General features: G+C 41.0%; 1 protein-coding gene across 4 annotated transcripts in view; it reads left to right on the top strand.

Moving 5' to 3' along the window:
- The window catches only part of ADARB1 (adenosine deaminase RNA specific B1), a 105,730-nt gene that overhangs the window by 44,171 nt on the left and 41,559 nt on the right, over positions 1-20,000 (top strand). The window contains exon 1 of one of the 4 annotated variants that reach the window (XM_075607143.1): positions 9,993-10,307. The exons of the other annotated variants lie outside the window; for them this stretch is intronic. Within the exon in view, the coding sequence (XP_075463258.1) occupies positions 10,208-10,307 (100 nt within the window). The 5' untranslated portion in view covers positions 9,993-10,207. Of the gene's footprint in view, positions 1-9,992; positions 10,308-20,000 lie in introns of those variants that run through there. 4 annotated transcript variants of the gene reach the window in all.

The following is a 20,000-nucleotide window of genomic DNA, read 5'->3' on the forward strand; positions in this document are numbered from 1 at the left end:
ACAGACACAGACACAGACACACACACAGACACACAGACACACAGACACACACACAGACACACAGACACACACACAGACACACAGACACAGACACAGACACAGACACAGACACACACACAGACACACAGACACACACACAGACACACAGACACACACACAGACACACACACAGACACACAGACACACACACACACACACAGACACACAGACACACACACACACACACACACACAGACACACACACACACACACACACACAGACACACACACACACACACACACACACAGACACACACACACACACACACACACACACACACACACACACACACACACACACACACACACACACACACACACACACACAGACACACACACAGACACACACACAGACACACACACACAGACACAGACACACACACACAGACACACACACACAGACACACACACACAGACACACACACACACAGACACACACACACACACACACACACACACAGACACACACACACACACACACACACACACAGACACACACACACACACAGACACACACACACACACAGACACACACAGACACACAGACACACACACAGACACACAGACACACACACAGACACACAGACACACACACAGACACACAGACACACAGACACACACACAGACACACACACAGACACACACACAGACACACACACAGACACACACACAGACACACACACAGACACACACACAGACACACACACAGACACACACACAGACACACAGACACACACACACACAGACACACACACACTACAAACGTGTATTTAGAAAATGATTAAGAGCAGGTCATGCACAGGGGGCAAGGATACTATGATATGAGTTAAACTAATACAGGCTTCTGCAGGTAATTGCTACTTTAATGGATAAGTTGTATTGCTGGTCATTTTTGTTGGTGAAGTCACTTTTCTATAGTAAGTAGTTAAAAGTCCTTTAATGGTCTTACTTACATTATTGGTTGGTAACTTTTTAAGCACTTTGTCGTACTTCCATACAATGCTACCACAAAGCATACGGTATGCTGAATAAGATGGCTACTTTGAAGCCTGAAAGCCTTAGGCTAAGGCCCCGGTCTCTCCGCTGTAACGCGCGCCCGCGCTTTTGGCGGCGCGTTCAGCCGATTCCCCGGTCTGCAGCTCACTGCAGGAGGAGAGACCGGGGGGGGCGTGGCGGAGGAGTCACGGGGGCGCGGCCATGACGTCACCCGGCAGGTTCGCCCTCATTGGCTGAACCGCCGGGGGGCGTGCTTTATCGCTCGACGCAAGTCCTGCTCTCAATTCTATCGAGAGCAGGAATAGCTCTCGCGCGAGCGCTGCGGCCCCCCCTCGCAGCGGGCCCGGCGCCATTGTAGTAGGCAGCGGGGGTAAGGCCTTAGGCCATAAATATACCTGATGCGGCGGTGTGGCAGCGTGATCCGGTGACGTCACCCTCACGCTGCCGCCCAGCGGCATCCTGGTCATACCAGGGCTTCAGGAGAGGAGATAAGTAGGCGTGGCCGTGAGCGTTTCATCCTCATTGGCTGGAACCGCTCAAGTGACACGGCTGTCGCCATCACAAAAATTCTCAAATCGCTCCAGGAAACAGCTGCCCTGCAGCGCCACGCGGCGCCCAAACCGCAACAGGTATGTGCGCTCGTATAGTTTCTTTAACTTTGTTTTTCAGGTGCGCGTTTTAATTTCATTTGTAATACAAGATTGAAGCAGAGGGTCGCCGGCACTGAACCCCATTAATTTCAGCTCCGGAAACCTTTTCCAGAGATACTTACCGCCAAAGGGGGTGCCAGTATCTCTCTGCAGTTTAACGCCCCCGGTCACATGGGCCAATAGGAAGCCGCAATGGGTGACGTCACGGCTTCCTATTGGCCTGCAGGGCCCGGGAGATTTAAACATCATCCTTGATGTGAACCCTGGAGCGGCTACCAGCACCCACCACGGAGGGACGTATCTCCAGAAGCTGGGGGACCCCGGGGGTGAAATGAATGGGGTTCTGCTATAAGCTGAGATGCAAAATACCACTTACTGCTAATGTTCTGTGTTAAAGTAAAATGTAACCCTGCACTGCAATGTTATTCTGCATGTTTATCGTATATGTAATTTGTTTTTATTTTTGTGAACTAAAACGTTTTATATTGAAACCGTAAAGTTACCAGAGGAGATATTATTTGGAACACTCCCTGCCCCAAATAAGGAAAACCCACAATGGGGTAATACTTTTAAAATGTGATTTTTTTTTATTTTATTTTTAATAAATCAGTTCTGTAGTAATAGATATACTTACTGTATTTTTAAAAATGATTATTAGTCCACTCCTAATGCCATTTTTAGTAAGTTATAAAGTATCCTTTGATTTCCTTAGCAGGTTTTAGCCCGCTTCCCAAGCAGGGCAAGATCTTTGCAACACTTTCTTGTTTGTGATAATTTGTTGCCAATGTTCCCAACAGTTTGAGCTGCAAACTATAACAATACATAATATTACCGTAGTAATATAAGGATACATTGTAGCTGCTGCGTTACACTGACTGAAGCAGCCATTATGTAAGGCTGCGCTTATTGTGGCGCCGACAGCGACGCGCCATCGTGTCAAAACAAATGCATTGCCGCGGTTGCGTGCGCTTATAGTAAGCGCGACGCGACAGAGCAACGGCTTGGTCGCGATCGCTGGAAGTCAATTAGATTTTTCCAGCAACCGCAGCGTGACGTCGCCGGCACTATAAGTGCAACCCTAGGCTGTGCTTATAGTGCCGGCGACACAACGTCGCGGCAAAACAAATGTATTGTCGCCGTCGCGTGCGCTTACAGTAGAAGCGGCGTGACATTTTCCAGCGACCGCAGCGCAACGGCGACAGCACTATAAGCGCAGCCTTAGGCACGCAGTCAGGATTTTTACAGCTATATAACAGGAGCACCAAACGATTGGCAGCTTAGGTAAGAATGCAGAATTGTACACAGCCACATGCTTTACATGTACAAATAAGAATAAAAAGGACGAGTGTAGTATTGCTGAGTTAAGTCGTGTCCATACTACGTGCAGCGCGAACAAAAGGCCGCACCTCGATGACGCAGGCCATAGGGCGCGCAACGGCGCGGCAGATTTTTCACGAAACAATTTTTTTTTTGCGCGACGGTCGGGTCACGTGTGCGGCTCAGCCAATGAGGTCCAACCACTCACGTGACGCCATGACTCTGCATCACTGTGGATCACAGGCCACAGATTGCTCAGCCGACAAGCGCGTGACGCCGCGTGCTTTGTTGCACGCGCTTGCCAACTATATCCGTGGCCTTAGGCATGTAATATGATAAGCGCATGTGTTTGACGTAGCACGTGGCGCGCACGTTTTGTGTGTGCAGGAAAAGCGTGGGCCTAGGAGGCGTGGCCATGACGTCTCACGGCAGGCCTCCCTGGGATTAGCCACATGTCACGTTGCATGGCAGTCGCTTAAAAATACACATTTTGTATTTCCACCATGCTGCCGCGCCAACGCTATCTGCCGTGCGCGCATCGGCAGTGGGTACACTGTCATAGGCGGGGATCGTTCATTGCCGCGCACGCACTTGCCATAATACATGCCTTAAGCGTTTTCCTGGCCAGACAGGATTTCCTAAAGCAAATTGCATTGGGCTGAGTTTGTGGTGCTATTGACACAGCTCAAATTTGAAGGTAAATGCAAAGTAATTTTCTTGCTGTATTGAAAGCAGGTTTTATATTCTGACTTCCTTTGCATGTAATCAAATGAGAGCTAGCATGCCTTAGGCCAGGGAGCCCAATGAAGAATCTGTTTTAAAGCTCATGCCCTGGTTACTTACTACAAAAAAAAAAAGTACTCCCGTTGGCAGTAGTGTGAATTGTATTTTTCACTGGCATATGCTAAAATGAAGCTCCTAGAGCCGCTGTGCGCAAACTTTCCTGCTCGCGCCCCCCTCCCTTACCTCCTGTCCGGCTCCCGGCGTCAAGTGACGTCACGTTGCCATGCCAAATTTGACGTCATTTGACACCGCGTTGCCATGGCGACGCCGAATAGCATTTAAGTGAAGAAGTTGCAGAGGCCTCACGCGATCCCCATCATTAATTTAAATTCCTTGGGGGAAGAGCGCGGGACCCCGGCAACCGCCCGCGCCCCCCCTGGGGTTCGCGCCCCCCAGTTTGTGCGCAGCTTTCCTAGAATACAACCCCAATTTTGAAAAGCTATTGTACATTTCTAAAATGATGTAACATATGTTGTTGATGGTGATTTCAAAAAAGTGTACCTTGGGCGCTTGACATATTGTTTGTTGGTACTTTTGATAACTAATTTCTTGAGTTGTGTGTAAATATTTAAACCTGACTCATTGACATACTTCATAACAAAATTATTTTTAAATGTATGCTGCCACCATGTGGTAAAACAATGCAGTGCTGTGCATTTTAGTGGATGGAATTGAACTTTTTCTGTTTCAAGCATTGTTTCCGTTTATTTTTTTTTATTATTTAATACAAAAACGTAATCCAATCAAACGCGAAAAGGATTGTGAATGTGTAAGTAGGTTGTTTTATTTTTAGAGACAATTGTAAGGTTGACATTATTTGTGTGCAACTGAACCATCAAGTGGACCGGTTCTTAATGTTCTTCCATGCCACAATGCAAAGTTCTGCTAGCTGTGTTGTCCAGGAGAAGTGTTCATGCATTGCAGGTTGTACAAACCTTTTAATGGACCCACTTTATACAGTAGTTCTTTGTGCGTGAGCTTTTAAGATCTAGGAAACCTGTCATTCATTTGAACATTTATAGCACACGTAATAATTATGTAAAGTTAAGGCCAAATATTTATAATCCCATATAACATTTGTCTCCAATATAGGTTTTTATAGCCTAAAAAGTGCAACTATGGTGTGTTCCTGAAACCACATATGATGTTTTCACGAGACATCCTGATTATCAGAGGATTACCAGCCCTTACAATAGTGTTTTTATCGACCGCAACATCCTGTTTTGAAAATGAAATTATTGGAATGGAACTCATGGTTCAATATAGCTCACAATTAAAATTAAGGGGGCAATCATTCCTATGACCAAAGTGAACTAATCCCTGTAACATGTTTAAGGGCTCTTATGTACAGTAAATGATTGATACTTTGTTTTAGGTGTTTTTTTTTTTACCCAAATGTGACAACTTATAAGTATTTTTACGTAATTGTTTTAAATTAGACTTCGGGTGGGTTTGATTTCCTCTGATTGCTTCCTTTTGTCTGAGGTCACTGTATCCAGCAATTGCTTGTACAGCCAGTGTCCCCCTCCCCCCACCTCTCCATATATTTATTAGGAACAGGATGGGGATAAGGGTAAATAAAACACTTGGTTAACAATTACTTCCCCATTTAGAGGCACCTAAGAAAGTGGCCAACCCTTTGCTGTTACTGTTAGATTTGTTTGGGGAACAAAGAAACATTTTTAAATTTTTGTATTCTGTCCGACTATGTGGTATTGCACCTTTTTTAAAGCTGCAGACCAAGCAATATCTTAAATGTTGTTTTTTTTTTTGTTTGTTTTTTTTATAATCCGTTCAGTACTGTGAGAAAATACTTGTAGCATTTAAAAAACAACAACTCTGAAAGACATTTTTAATGTATTCTAACGTAACAAGCCTTTTTTGTTTCTATAGCAACCATTTACAAAGTCACATTCCCTTCCTCTTCTGAAACAGGCTCTGGCACACCCCTTTTTGAGCCCTGCTCTCTCTAGCAGTGCACCAATTGTATCTAGTGACTGCCTGGTCACATGATCTTCCCCACAGAACTTTGTATCTTTGGTCCTCTTCTGCTGCATTGACAGCCATTTAGTGAACCCCCCAAGCCGAATCTTCGCAGATCGATCGGCAACTTAACTAATTTCTTATCATTGTCTGGATTGTATTGATATACATATTTAAAGGAGAAAAAAATAAAATTAAAAAAAGGCAGCTTGGACTACTTCAAGAACAACTTAAATTTTTTTTTTTTTAACCAACTTCCTGTCACAGTATTCATAAAAAAAAAACAATGTTGAAGGGATAACGCACATTAAATCTCTGTTAAAAGTTTGGTTCTTCAACTTCTCATATTTGCGTCGTTAAATACTTGCTTCTTCTAGGAATTATCTATCTTGTTGTAGGTAAGGCAAACCATTCATGCAAACCATTCATGCAATTATCTCCGATATTAAGGAAGTCTGCCTATACAGTAGGTTTTTACGTGTTTGCTTTTGTAATGCTTTTTTCATACAGGAGGTGGCACTATTGCCTCGATTTTGTCAGCTTACAAATAGCAAAAGACGATAAGCTAAGCTAAGGTTCCATGGGCGGTTTTATTTATTATACAAATATACAGTGATTTGTATCCCATTAAAAGATGCCAGGAAATGTGTTCCTGGTACAGCGCTCTGGGTGCTTGATCAAGGGAATGTGATTTATAATGTGCACAATGAAGTGAAACCAGTGTCTGCCCTTTCCCTACAAATCAAACGGCTCTCTGATTCCATTATATATGTTAAGGAATGTGGATTTGTAACTTTGCTATATTCCGTATTGAACCGTAGAATATCAAAACAAACCTCAGTAATGCAACATTAAAAGTACACCGTTAGATGACTTCAAGAAATTGGATTAAAACACCCTCATACGATAGGCGAAATATAACTAGAGCTCCTAACAATAATTTATTTCAATAGGAGAGACCCATACTGACATCAAAATGAATCACATTTTTTTTCTCTCTACAAAAAGTGGGACAAACATTTGCAATCAGTTCCATTTAGAGCAAAGAAATTTTATTACGAAAATATTTAAAGGTACGACCTTGGTGTAGCACTATTTGATAAGGATATAAGAGAAATGCACCGAAGAGTCTATTATAGGAAGGATACTGATACTAATATTATGTTGTTTTTAAGTTACTGATATTATATTTTGTGATCTGAGACATTATTTGATGGTTTGTATTTGTTGTTGCCACTATTGTTCCTATTTGAATTGTTTTATGATTTGGTTTTGATTTGAGTAAAATCTGAAAATATATAAATATCAATAATAATAAAAAAAAAAAAATTAAATGCACAATTGGGACTTATTAACCGTTTTATTCCATCAGAAATGACAATACTATTAGCAATTATGTGATGAAGAAAGATAGGAAAGCATTGCATGGTATTGGTTTTTAGTATGTTTAATTGGTCCATGATGCAGGAATTGGCCAGTGAGTGACCTGTAACATTAAAGTGTTTCCATCACAAGGCGCACTGTGGGAACAGCAGATGTTCTACCTTTTTACGGGAACGCCAGGCCCGACTAGGTTTTTTTTTTTAAATCATTTTTTTGCAAACAGTGTGGTAAATTATAAGTGGTAGGATTGTAATTTTAATTCTTCTTCTTACAAATCCGTTTCCTGATATTCCAAAGGTAGTATCAATACCACATTTTTGTATGCAGCTGTCATTGTGATGACAAAATATACCCATTGTTTCATTATTACCCTTAATTTGGGTATTTTGTCCTTTACATTTCATTAAGTATGTATTATTAATACTGTTTTCTAAAAGATGCATTATTTTGATACGCCGATAAAATATATTCTTATGAATGCAGATGATTTTGTGTAGTCCTGCTTCCCATATCGTATCTGTACCGCTGATTGCCACAGTTTGCATGTAAATGCTCGCTTTGCAGTGTTCTAGGTAGTACTGTAGGTTAATGAGAGCGCTGAATATCTTCCATTGAAGCTGATTGGAAGCTCTGACTTGTCGTGTTCATGATGTGTCTGCTTTTATTACATTTGGTTCTTCAAAATGAAAATCTTAATTTTATGAGTGTTTGTTTAATTTAAGAAATATGTGCTTGTCTGCATTTAAAGTCACAGTACCGCTTTAACAGCCCAACATGAATGGTAAGACTGAGTCCATAGAGACTGCAGCCGCGCAGAGGCTGAGGGAAAGCGGGTGCTTTCCCTGGCCTTAGTGCGCGCGCCGTCAGTGGGCGGGCTAGTGACGTCATGGAGCTGGTTCGCCCTCATTGGGCGAACCGCTAATGTGACCAACCCTCCGCTCCCCTCAGTGCCAAAACTTAAATTGAGCTGTCGCCTCCGCACGCCTGCGGAAGCGCCTCCTAAAGCCGCCCTCATAAAGGGTGCTGGTGGTAAGTCCGCTGCCTCAGCACGGCTAAGCACTGACCATGCCCGCGGCCTAAGGCCGCGGCCAAGGTTCTTGCTGGTGCGCTGAGGCTCAGAAAGTGGGTGCTTTCCCTAGCCTTAGACAGCGCGCCGTCGGCGGGCGGGCCAGTGACGTCACAGAGCTGGTTCGCCCTCATTGGGCTTGATTTAAAAATTTCCCTAAGACCTACGCTTCCGCGCTTGCGTAGGTGAGTCCCTACTAAAGCCGCTCTCATTGCGGCTGTAGGGGCTCACTGGTAAGTACCAGCGCGCCTCAGCACGGCTTATGCGCTGACCATGCCCGAGTCCTTATAGTCACTGTTGAGCATGAAAGTTATGATGAAGTTTGAGATTAGCAAAAACTGTTTATTTTTTTAGTTTTTAAATAGTGTAATTGATTTAAGTCTTTGATTTGTTGCAGCCATATTATAATGTGATATTGCACCTTAACCGAGAATACATGACATGAGTGCCTCTAGGGTCTAGGCAATTAATGGCTGCAATGAAATGAAGTCCCGGTAGAGGACTGTAATTTACTGTAGGTGTCACTATACCATATTAAGCAGTCTAACAAACACAATAGGTAATGGTCATACCCAGTAAAATCAAAGTGGCACTCATCCTGCAGGATAAACCTCTCTGTGCATAGTCTGCACCGTGTCAAACGCCTCTAGTTCAGTTAACTTTTAGATGTGAGATTTTCCTGAGACAATCTTATCACATATAATGTTGTACAAAATGTACCTGTTTTAATTGTTTCAATATTTTGTACATTTGATAGGTTGGCCCTTTTTACGACAGGATTTCCTTCCAGTCTGTGGCACTAATGTATCAAAATATCGCAATAACATGGAGTAATTAATTACTAAAGTTACAATGTACAAGGGTTCCTGAAGTAAAGGAGCAATCTAAGGGGGCGATTGTTCTTTGCAATTTTTTTTCTTGCATAACATTGAAGCAGGGGGTCTCCTGAGCTGAACCCTATTCATTTCAGCTCTGGGGTCCCCCTGCTTCCAGAGAGACAGACCTGGGGGTGCGGGTAGTACCTCCGGCTGGGGTTTAATGTTCCCGCGTCACGTGGGCCAATGGGCTGTCTAACCTGATGACTGCACAGCTGGTTATTGGCCCGCAGGGAGCTTTGAAACGCCGCCATTACATGAACCATGCTAGCCGAGTAGTGCGGCCACCGGCACCCCACACGGAGGTCTCTATTTCCAGAAGCAGGGGGTCTCCGGAACTAAAATAAGCGTGGTTCACTTCCGGAGACCCCCTGCTTCAATCCACTGTTAAAAATGTTATTTTTTTTAAATTGCATGCTTGGATTGCCGCTTTAAGAGTGAATCTGATAGAACAGCTCTCGATATTTCATTTTTGTATGATTTTAGATTTGTCTACTAATATTGATTAAAATCACGTTAACACATGCCTTGGAGTATAGTGCATATGAAATGGAAACCTGAACATGGGATGTTTCTTGTGGCAAAAACGTGACGCCACATGTTTGTGAACTTTAAAAGTAATAGATCTTGTATGTCACATTTGTAGATTTACCACAAGCGTTAACTAGTAATAGGAGTAGAAAGTAATAGAGCATGGAACAGCGTCAATGCGAAAGCTTTGTTTTATCTTAAAGTGATGAGTTACAGGAGCTCCACTTTAAAATAGGTTGAATAAAAACATTCAAAGACCTCTTGTTTGTATTGGGAATGACTTGTTCCCTAAATCGTTGCCTGGAAGGGTTCGTTCTGACATGTGCCTCTTGTGGCTAATAGAAATAAGAGTTTCTGTTTCCAGTGCATTTTGCAGTTAGGTGACTGGAGGAGTAGATGGACCTCATGCAGAGGAGAGCATGTGGGATTCTTGGCGTGCTAATGCGGGGTTAACTGCTTTTACTGTTCTTGCGTGTATTACAATGAGACACAGCACTGCATTAACACGCTGAGTTACTCAGACTGTCAGAGTTGCAGCACTCTGCTGACCCTGGCTGCTTGCAGTTTGAAGGCTCTCGCCCGCTATGGCATCTCCTCTGGCTGGTGCTTGTAACATGGGGAACTTCTTCTGCCTTGTGAGGCGTCGCTTTAAAAGAAGACGCAAGAAGCGTTCCGAAAGAAAAGGTAGGGAATATGGTTCAGCAATCTGATTTTTATGTCCACTTATTGTGTACAGGAACAATGTAAATTCATGTCGCTGTGGACAGAAATGCCCCCCCCCCCCCCCAATTCTTCCAATTTATATTTGTGGGAAAATAATTCCTAAAGCTGTACATGATTTGGTGGAGAAATATACTTGCAGTCTGTCACTTTTAATATCACTGTGAATCCGTAGGTTCGAAGATGCCTTTGCATTTAGAATGTTTTTGTTGTTTTCTTAAATTTCTGCTTACAAAAACATAGAAGATATAATCTAACAGTTGATTATAAATATATATTTGGAAGCATGTTAAGTAGCCGTTTTCATTTTTGACTAATTTTTTTCCCCCCCAGTATCATGTCTAAGATATATTTTAGTCATATTAAGGAAAAATAGGTTTCCACCTGCTCCTTACATATGCTCTTTGATTATCCATTTTGCGATTAAATTTAAGCATCGTTTGCAGACATCCTCGATGTCAAAAAAGTTAATATTGAAAGCTGCTGCTCAAGATACCGGGGTAACCTGCTTTTTTATCTGTGGCAGAACCTATACACACAAACAGATCATTGTGACACTTCATAGGTTTGTGTTTTTTGTTTTATTTATGTTTTTTAAATAACAATACACCTGACTGGGAAAATGTGAATATTCAATAAGTTCTGTTGGAGAGTAGCATGCAGGTTTATTTTATTTGTTACAGTAAATGTTACTTTACAACATCCATTTGTATTTGCATATAGCCATACTTATTCCATCTGTCACAGCGTGTATTCGTTTGATTGATAAGGTTTACAAGCAATGCATGTAGCACGCTGTCGTCTTTTGTCTTCTATTAATAGCATTGTATAAAATGACAGATTGATGGATAACATGTTTTTTCTTATTTTTACATCTGTAAATGCTTTTTTTTTTTTTTTTTTAAGTTGACAGACAAGAAGCCATAATGTGTACAGGTATTTTATGACACCATATGAAAGGAAACTTGCTTTTTGTTCTGAATTAAACATCTTTAATTGCAACTTGCAGTTTCTTGTATTTTGAATCCATATGTCTGGTTGCGGGTGTTGGGTGTAATGAGTTAGTCAAGTTTATGGCACTTTCCAAGAATATGTAAGAGAACACTTTGATTTAATGACGTTTTGAGTTTAAACAGTTTACTCTCTTTAATTCTACCCAGGCCACAGCAGTCTAACATGTTCACTTTGTCTTTTTAAAATATGGAAAATAAACAATTAATGATTATCCAAAATGGTATGATTTCCTACGGAACAAATATATAACTCTGAGATAGTGTATATAGTGTCATGTTGTCTTACAACCAATACCAGATCTCCTTTGTAGTTGAGTACAGCGTCCGCTTTTGCCAATCCATTCTCTTACCTATTATTAGCTGCCGTAATGGTATGGTAAAGCCACTATCACATTTGAGAATCAATCAGGGAGGATTCCCTCTGTAACAGTTTTTCATCTTCATTGCCTTGTGCTATCAGTCATCTGCCTGATTTAAGCTTCCTGAGTATCTTCACCTTGATACTTAACTGATGAAATTTAGGACACTTTTGTATGTTCTTTGATTAAGACTAGACTTATAAAATTCAGTGAGGTTATGCGTTGTCATTTTCTAAGCATTCAGTTTAATGTGTCCCATCAATGTTTAGTTATGCACACGGGTTTCGGTCTAGGACATATGGCCGCGGCCGTTTCGCCGCAGCGACTCACTCAACTGCAGGAAGCTGCCACCACCTGATGGTTTGCCCCCAGCCGCTAAGGTAAGTAAACCCCCTGCCCTAAGCCCTTACCCCAAAACCTCTACCCTTACCTCAAAAACCCCTACCCTTACCTCAAAAACCCCTACCCTTACCTCAAAAACCCCTACCTTTACCCCAAAACCCCTACCTTTACCCCAAAACCCCTACCTTTACCCCGAAACCCCTAGCTTTACCCCGAAACCCATAGCTTTACCCCGAAACCCCTAGCTTTACCCCGAAACCCCCTACCCTAAAACCCTGTACCCTAAGCCCTTACCCAAAAAAAACCTGCCCTTACCCTAAAACCCCGTATCCTAAGCCCATACACTATAACCCCCTACACTAAGCCCTTACCCCAAATTCCCCTACCCTAAGCCCTTTCCCTAAAAGCCCTTACCCCAAAACCCCTACTCCTAAAATCGCTATAACCCTTAAATAAACCCCCTTACCCCAACCGCTAAAACCCTTAAATGAACCCCCTACCCCAATCGCTAAATAAACTTACCTTAGAAGCGGTGGGGATTCCGGAGGGTCCGTCTGCGGCGAAGCTGCGACAGCCTTTTGGTCGCAGTGAAACGGCCGCGGCCAAATGTCCCATTTTGTGCTGGTTTACCTTGCCTTCCAGTATTCTTATTCATTTGCCAGTGTGTGGGGGAAATGATCCATTACAGATCCCTGTAAAGATGTACCTAGTGCAGTGTGTCAAACTCCGGCTTGCAGACAGGACAGCATCCTCTAGTCTGTTTTTGAGTTGAGGTGGTGCATAACTCGTGAACTCATACTTATTTATTACATTTTTTTTTTTTTTAAAGCCTTCAAAATGTAACATTTACACAACATACATCGGAGGTGTCTGCTAAAACACAATGCTATCACAAACTTAGTGATCAAATGACAACAATTGGACTCAACATGCGTGTGTGCATCCTACTGTACCTCATTACATCTACTTCACAATTCTGTAACAAGTCTTCCCAATTCTGATCTAAGCACTAAATATTTGCCTTCAAGTATGCTTGTTTTGTGGCCTTTATGCAATGTCAACATATAGTGAATTCCTTGTCTCTCTACTAAATGTACAAATATACCCGATATATTAAACCTAAACTCTTCAAAGCCATAGGGATGTGCTGTGCACTGCAGAACATCTCTCCCAGTAAGGTTGGAGCTTGGTTTGCCCAGATCAAAATGAACTATACTGTACACGTAGAATTCCCTCAGACACTGAAAGGTCTTAACAAATAATTAGGCTTCACTTATAACTGGAACTCGTTAAATAAATAATCCATATTTGCTGCCATTCGATGCCTTCACGCTTCTAACCTCAAATATTTTTGTGGTTTCTGATCATGCTGCTAAATATCCGATATAAAATAAACTTCTGACCTGCCTCTAATAAGGTCACAACTAAAATGGAGCCCTTCTACTAGCTGAAATTGATTTCCACTGTATATTAACCAAATCCACCACCGAATGAAGTTACGCCAGTGGAATACTGAATTGTCAATAGAGAGATGATCATATAAACCTCATTCAATGTAGTTAGAAATGTATCCCTAATATATCCCTAATATATCCCTATCTCTCAAACCGTGCCTGCTCTTTTCTATGCAAACAATCACTGCACTTAACAGCTTTAGGAAGGCTGATTTTATCTGTATACAATTTCTGAAATGCAGAGATGTTCTGAGGATGGATATACTTCTCCGGCAGTCTTATTAATAATAATAAAAAAAGCATTTATACATGTACAGCTATCACTTCCCCCCCCCCCCCCCCTTCTGAAAGGACATCTACTAAAAATAAAAAATAATAATAAAAAAAAATAGATTTACTATTTCAGACAAGCTTTTAAAGAAACAAAATGTGACACAACACACCTAACAATTTCAATCTTATTGTAGTGAAGGTGGTGCTTTTCTTTGTATGTATATTCAGTGCTTAATAAATATGAAGTAATATTAGAAAATGTTGAAACGTTAGGTTTGCTTTTGGATGTAACACATTGCCAAAATAATTGTATTTATTCCAGTGAATATAAAAGAGGTGTGTTTAAAAAGGTTTACCGTAATGCTTTTGAGTAATTTATGCTCTTTTTTTTATTTTATTTTTAACAAGGGTTTGAAGCGGGGTGTCCAGAGCCTGAACCCCATTAATTTCAACTAAATTGCCGAACCCCCCCGCTTCCCGAGATACTGGAACCCCCTTGCGAGGTCTATCTCAGCAAAGATTAACGCAGAGCGTGAGAACTTTGAAACTCCGCCATTACATGAACCCTGCTAGATGAGCAGCTCCCGGCACCCCCTACAGTATCTAAGGAAGCAGAGGGTGCACAGAGCTGAAATTAATGGGGTACCACTCCTTGATGACCCCCTGCTTGTATCCTTTGTATTAAATGGGCAAATGACTTTGTTTTCTAGTCACTAACCATTGCACCTATTTTCCTCCACATGGTTGGGGAAATAGTCTTAATAAGAACTCTCGTCAGACCCCAAAAGGAGGAATGTTTAATCTGTTCATAAACCGTGGTTTCCAAATCACCCGTCAAAACTCTCTCCGGTCTCCTTTGACCTATTCCAGAATATGAACTTTCATCCCATACACGGGTACCTGAGATGTAAAACACAAAGTATGGATCCCAATGTCCTGTTCAGTAAAAATGCACACCATTCTTATTTTTTATTATACTGCTTTTCAGTTTTATTAGATTATGAAAACCTCATTAGGAATTTTTTTTTTAACTTGTAGAAATGTAATAATGATATCTCTTTGTACAATGATTACAGTTTAATAAATGCCTCTATATCATGAACAAAGTGTACAATTCTCCCCCCCCCCCTTTGCACAATGGTTAATGACTGTGTCAGTGACAGCCTGAGTTTCTGAAGGAATGTGCAGTGTCCTCAGAGTCAATTATACTCAAGAGACGAAAGATCAAGGCTTCATACACCCTTTCTACAGATGGTCTTTTGAATAAAAAGCACATTTGATATTAAGTTACAGTTAATGGTATTGCAGTTAAGGTTGATTTAGAAATGGGAATAATCACAGCTGCCTGTGGACAAGTTAATTTGAAAATTCAAGGCTTCTGTAGATCCATTAGCATGACCGATTTGATATGATAAACCAACGCTTGTCATCCATTGGCACTGTCTGAATTATGAGTGATAGCTAGAGCAAACAGATTGGTTGGTTGAAGGATTGAGATTCCTCTTCTCTGCTTCTTATCTTTTATTCAACCTGTTATCTCAAATCCAATGTCTCCTGTGGCCATGCTGTCAAAATAAGTAGCTAGCTCTTCCTAGTCTGGAGTTTTCTAAAGCTGCTTCAGTTTGTATTATGATGTTTATCAATCGATTTCTCGGGCTCATTACCGCTGGCACATTTCACCAGATATCATTTTTTTCCCCTCCTAACTCCTTTCTCTCTAAAGGGCTCCATAGTGCCTTGTGGAACAACCCAATGTCTATACTCTTAAAACACCACACATGTATTTGTTATTAATAAATATGTCCCTTATGCTTTACATCCATAATGGGCCCTTGATAAACGGTGCCAGTAACATGAGACTTTATAAACCATAGTATTTTGATTAAGTACTTTGAGTAGGTGTTGCCTAGAATTGAAGAGCAGGCATGCATAGAAAAATCTAAATAATAGAAGTTTCTCCTTGCATGCACTGGTTTCATATTGCTATATTGTGTGACTTAAAGCTGCAGTTCAAGCTGCCGTATATTTTTAAAATATATATTTCCCCATTCAATATGTGCCTCAATACAATCTGCACACTGACCAGTGATTAGCTAAGCTGCAGATCGATCCGTTCTCCTGTAATCAATCGCTTGCTCAGGGGTTATTTCATTCAGTTCTTGCACAGCATTGTGGGCAATGTAGTCCTGGAATACGATTGACTGGGCAGTTACTAGATACAATTGATGCACTGCTAGAGAGAGGACGGGGCTCAAGAGCCAGAGCCTGTCAGACGGGGAAGGGGCTGTCACTTTGGAAATGCTTCCTACATTTGAAACATTAAAAATGTCTTTCAAACATTTTTTTTTTTAAATGCTACAAGTATTTTCTCATAGTACAGAACTGATTTATTTAAAAAAATAAAATAAATAAAACACACGTAGGATATTGCTTGAACTGCTGCTGTAACAATTCTGCCTAAAACACTCTTCACATAAAGGCCTCTGATCAATACAATGGGAAACAGAGTAATGCAGTTAATGATGCTGTAACGTGCACTCATGGGAACGGAAGTTGATGCGTCCCTAGCTGTGCATTACCCCACTACTCGCCATATTGAATACGCAGTACGTTTCTACATAGTCCTTTACTGAAGTGCTCGTCGTTTTGTATCTTCAAAATGTACTTAATCTTTATAGCTACTATGCCCAAAACAATTGCAAGTATGTATGTATATCTTTATTTATATAGCGCCATTAATGTACATAGCGCTTCACAGCAATAATACACGTGACAATCATATAAATAACAAATAACACATAATGGGAAGAAGTGCTTCAGACATAAAAGTGACATTTAGGAAAAGGGTTCCCTGCCCCGAAGAGCTCACAATCTAAGTGAATTTAAAACCAAAGCTTGAAGTGTTCTAAACGTAACAGCAGTGATTCTGAAGTAGGATATCATGACATGCTGGTGATCTAAAACCCCTACCAAGTATGTCACACAACATCTAAAGGGATACAAAAATGATCTAAAAAATAAAGAAATAATCCAGTGGCTGGGCCATTAGGAATTACTGCCCTATAGTATGTGTGCATATCAGACTAATGTTTTTAAATCGAGTGCATGATTAAACAAACGATTATGGTGCTCATTCTATATCAGCCAAAGCGGCCAATTGGGCTATTTGCTGCTGGTGTTGAATAAGTCCTTGTATCAAATATATTTGTTGTTTTTATAGCAAATTACAAATGAGATTTCGATATGTGCAGGGCAGCTGTAGTCACACTATATAAGTTTTTAATGTAAGGTCCTTTCTTGTGAAAGCACGTACAGTATGTGTAATAGGAGTTATAGAATCACAATTTTAGTAGCCAAAGGATTTCAGTATGCAAATATTTCATAATCGTGCTACCCCTTGTGCCTATAAAAATAGCTGTAACTAAAGATAAAAAATTGTATCTAGAAAGAAAATGCTGAATCGTGCTTCCAATCCCATTTTTGTATTACATGGTTAGTTACCACAAATTGAACTGTTTGTGATTTATTATCCTATTTCCTGTGGCTCAGGGCCGTTATGTACAGAATTCACAACAGATGTACAGGCAAAATGTTAACCTCTTTGCTACCAAAGTGTTGCCCAACATGCTTCGACAGTTAAGTTTGTAAGAAATTAAATAACGCAATGAACACAATTGGTGTATTCTATCTTAATCCCTGTGGGGGTCTTCTGACAGGTGGTTCAAATATTTTTTTCTTGTCCCGATATTGGGACTAGATAAAAATTTTGGTAAGAAATACTTAAACAAAAAACTGTAAACTTTAAGACAAGTAAACTGTGCGGATTATACTTTATAGATCAGTATTGGTAACATGGTTGTATTATGAACCTTAATAAATACACACCATTTGTACCATTGATTAATAAAAAATAAAAAAAACAAATCTTTGGTGGAATGCATGTGGATTCTTAAAAAGCATCTAAAATGGATGTTTTTTTAGCGTTGACAAGAAATATTTATCATAACTGCACTGTTCATTCATTAAGTACATAACTAGATGCACCCTAGACATAATCCGTATTGTCATGTAAATTCTCTGAGGATTACCACAAAAATGAACAGTCTATTTGGGTCATTGCATTATGACTCCTTACAAAACACACACCACCCCCCCCACAGCCCCCTACCTTTGCTATAATAACCTTCTGTTGAAGGCCAGAGTTTACCTTTATTCCTAAAGACATCCAAACGGAATCTCTGCTTATGAAACGCGTTTTCTTCTGTGCTGTTACCAATACAAAAAAAATATATATATATACACACACTCACACACTCCCCCCTTTTATACCAGTATTTTAATACAAGTGTGTACAAAGAAAGTTGTGTAAGTTACTGGTAGATACACTACTGGTCGTATGTCATTTATTTTTTCTGCCTACTTCCTCAACATGTTGGATAAAGCCTATATTTAATTTTATGCTATTTGAAGACACTGACTGGCACTGAGTTTGAAGCACTGGGGAGCCTGGTTCAATTCCCGGTGTCGGCTCCTTGTGACCTTGGGCAAGTCACTTTATCTCCCTGTGCCTCAGGCACCAAAACATAGATTGTAAGCTCCACGGGGCAGGGACCTGTGCCTGCAAAATGTCTCTGTAAAGCGCTGCGTACAACTAGCAGCGCTATACTGTACAAGAACATGCTATTATTATTATTATTACTTTTTCCTAAAACTAAGCCTATCATTAGCTAATGACTTTACAAATAGTCTAGCATTTATATTTTTTGCAGGTCTAACTTGAAACGTTTAAAGCAGGGGAGCGCAAACTTTTCCTGCTGCACCTCCCTGTCTGCCTGCTCTGGATCTCCCCCCCCCCACCCTCCCTACCTGGTAGCTACGTCAAATGATGCTCTGGGGTCACGTGACGTCAGGTCACGTGACCCGCGGCGTCATTTGCCGTTGGTGACGTCACATAACCCCGCAGCGTCATTTGACACTGCGTTGCCATGGCGACGCGTCTGAATCACGGTAAGTACAATGTTGCAGAGGCCTCACGCGATCCCCCGGCATTAAATTTAAATCCCTGGGGGAAGAGTGCGGGACCTTTGCAACAGCCCACGCCCCCCAGAATGCGCACCCCTGGTTTAAAGCACACACAGAGCAGGTCATTTTAGCATTTGTACAGTTATTGTTATCACTGAATGTGTTACTTTAAAACTACAGCTCAACCCTGTTATACCGCGATCCGTCACAACGCGAATCCGCTTATAACGCGATGCAAGCGTGGCTCCCAATTTTCGTATTTATGAATACTTTGCAACACGATTATTGGTGTCTTAAATACTTTATTGTACAATGCATACAATTGTACATTATGTGTAACGCGATCCACTTATAACGCGATGTGATTCTTTGGACCCCAAGCCCAGCGTTATAAGGGGGTTGAGCTGTATTTATTTTCTATGCAGAAAGGTGGTAATCTATGTTTTTGTCTTGCATGGCTGTACCATAAATGACAGGCTCCGACAGCAGTAAAGGGGTTAAGTGACTTATTTGCCTTCTTGTCAGAAGCTATCAGTTTTGGCAATATTTTTCCCTTTAAACCAGCTCCATTTCTGTCTCCGGTTACAGAGTGAAATTGAAATAATGTGGTACACGGCTAGAAAGGCACTTGGGGACCGTGGCACAAATTAGGGCTGTCACAAACATTTTACAGCAGCTGTGGAAAATAAGACGGGATTGCAAGCACTAAACGTCCTTGAATGTCTGCCTAAATGAGTTTTATTATTAAAGTTGCTCATCGAATCCTCGCCCATATAAAGCATTTCAGGTATCTTTCTTCACAAAGGCCCAGAATGTGAATCAGAGATCAATGTTTCCAGTTCGAATTAAGCCTCTTTTCAGCATTCTGCTCTGAAATTGCGTTATGCGGCAGGAAAAGCAGAAAGGAATAGAGAAGTCTTATGAGTAACAAAATATCAGAAAGTAATCTGAAATGTGTGTGATGAGTCTAAAGAACTTTCTAAATCTACATTTCTAAAATAATAATTTTAAGGTAATTATTGCAAGTCACAGGAAAATAAAGCATTGAAATATTAACATGTGAATCTTGGTCACCACAGTAATTAAAGCTACTTTTTCTCAATAACGATGATTAGAGTTGCCAGAATTGGAGAGGGCTATGCAGTGTACACGGTTCATAGTGTTGTGCATATTGTAGGTTAACAGGTATATCTT

This window comes from Ascaphus truei, chromosome 7 (assembly GCF_040206685.1).
Source record: "Ascaphus truei isolate aAscTru1 chromosome 7, aAscTru1.hap1, whole genome shotgun sequence".
Lineage (NCBI taxonomy): Eukaryota > Metazoa > Chordata > Amphibia > Anura > Ascaphidae > Ascaphus > Ascaphus truei.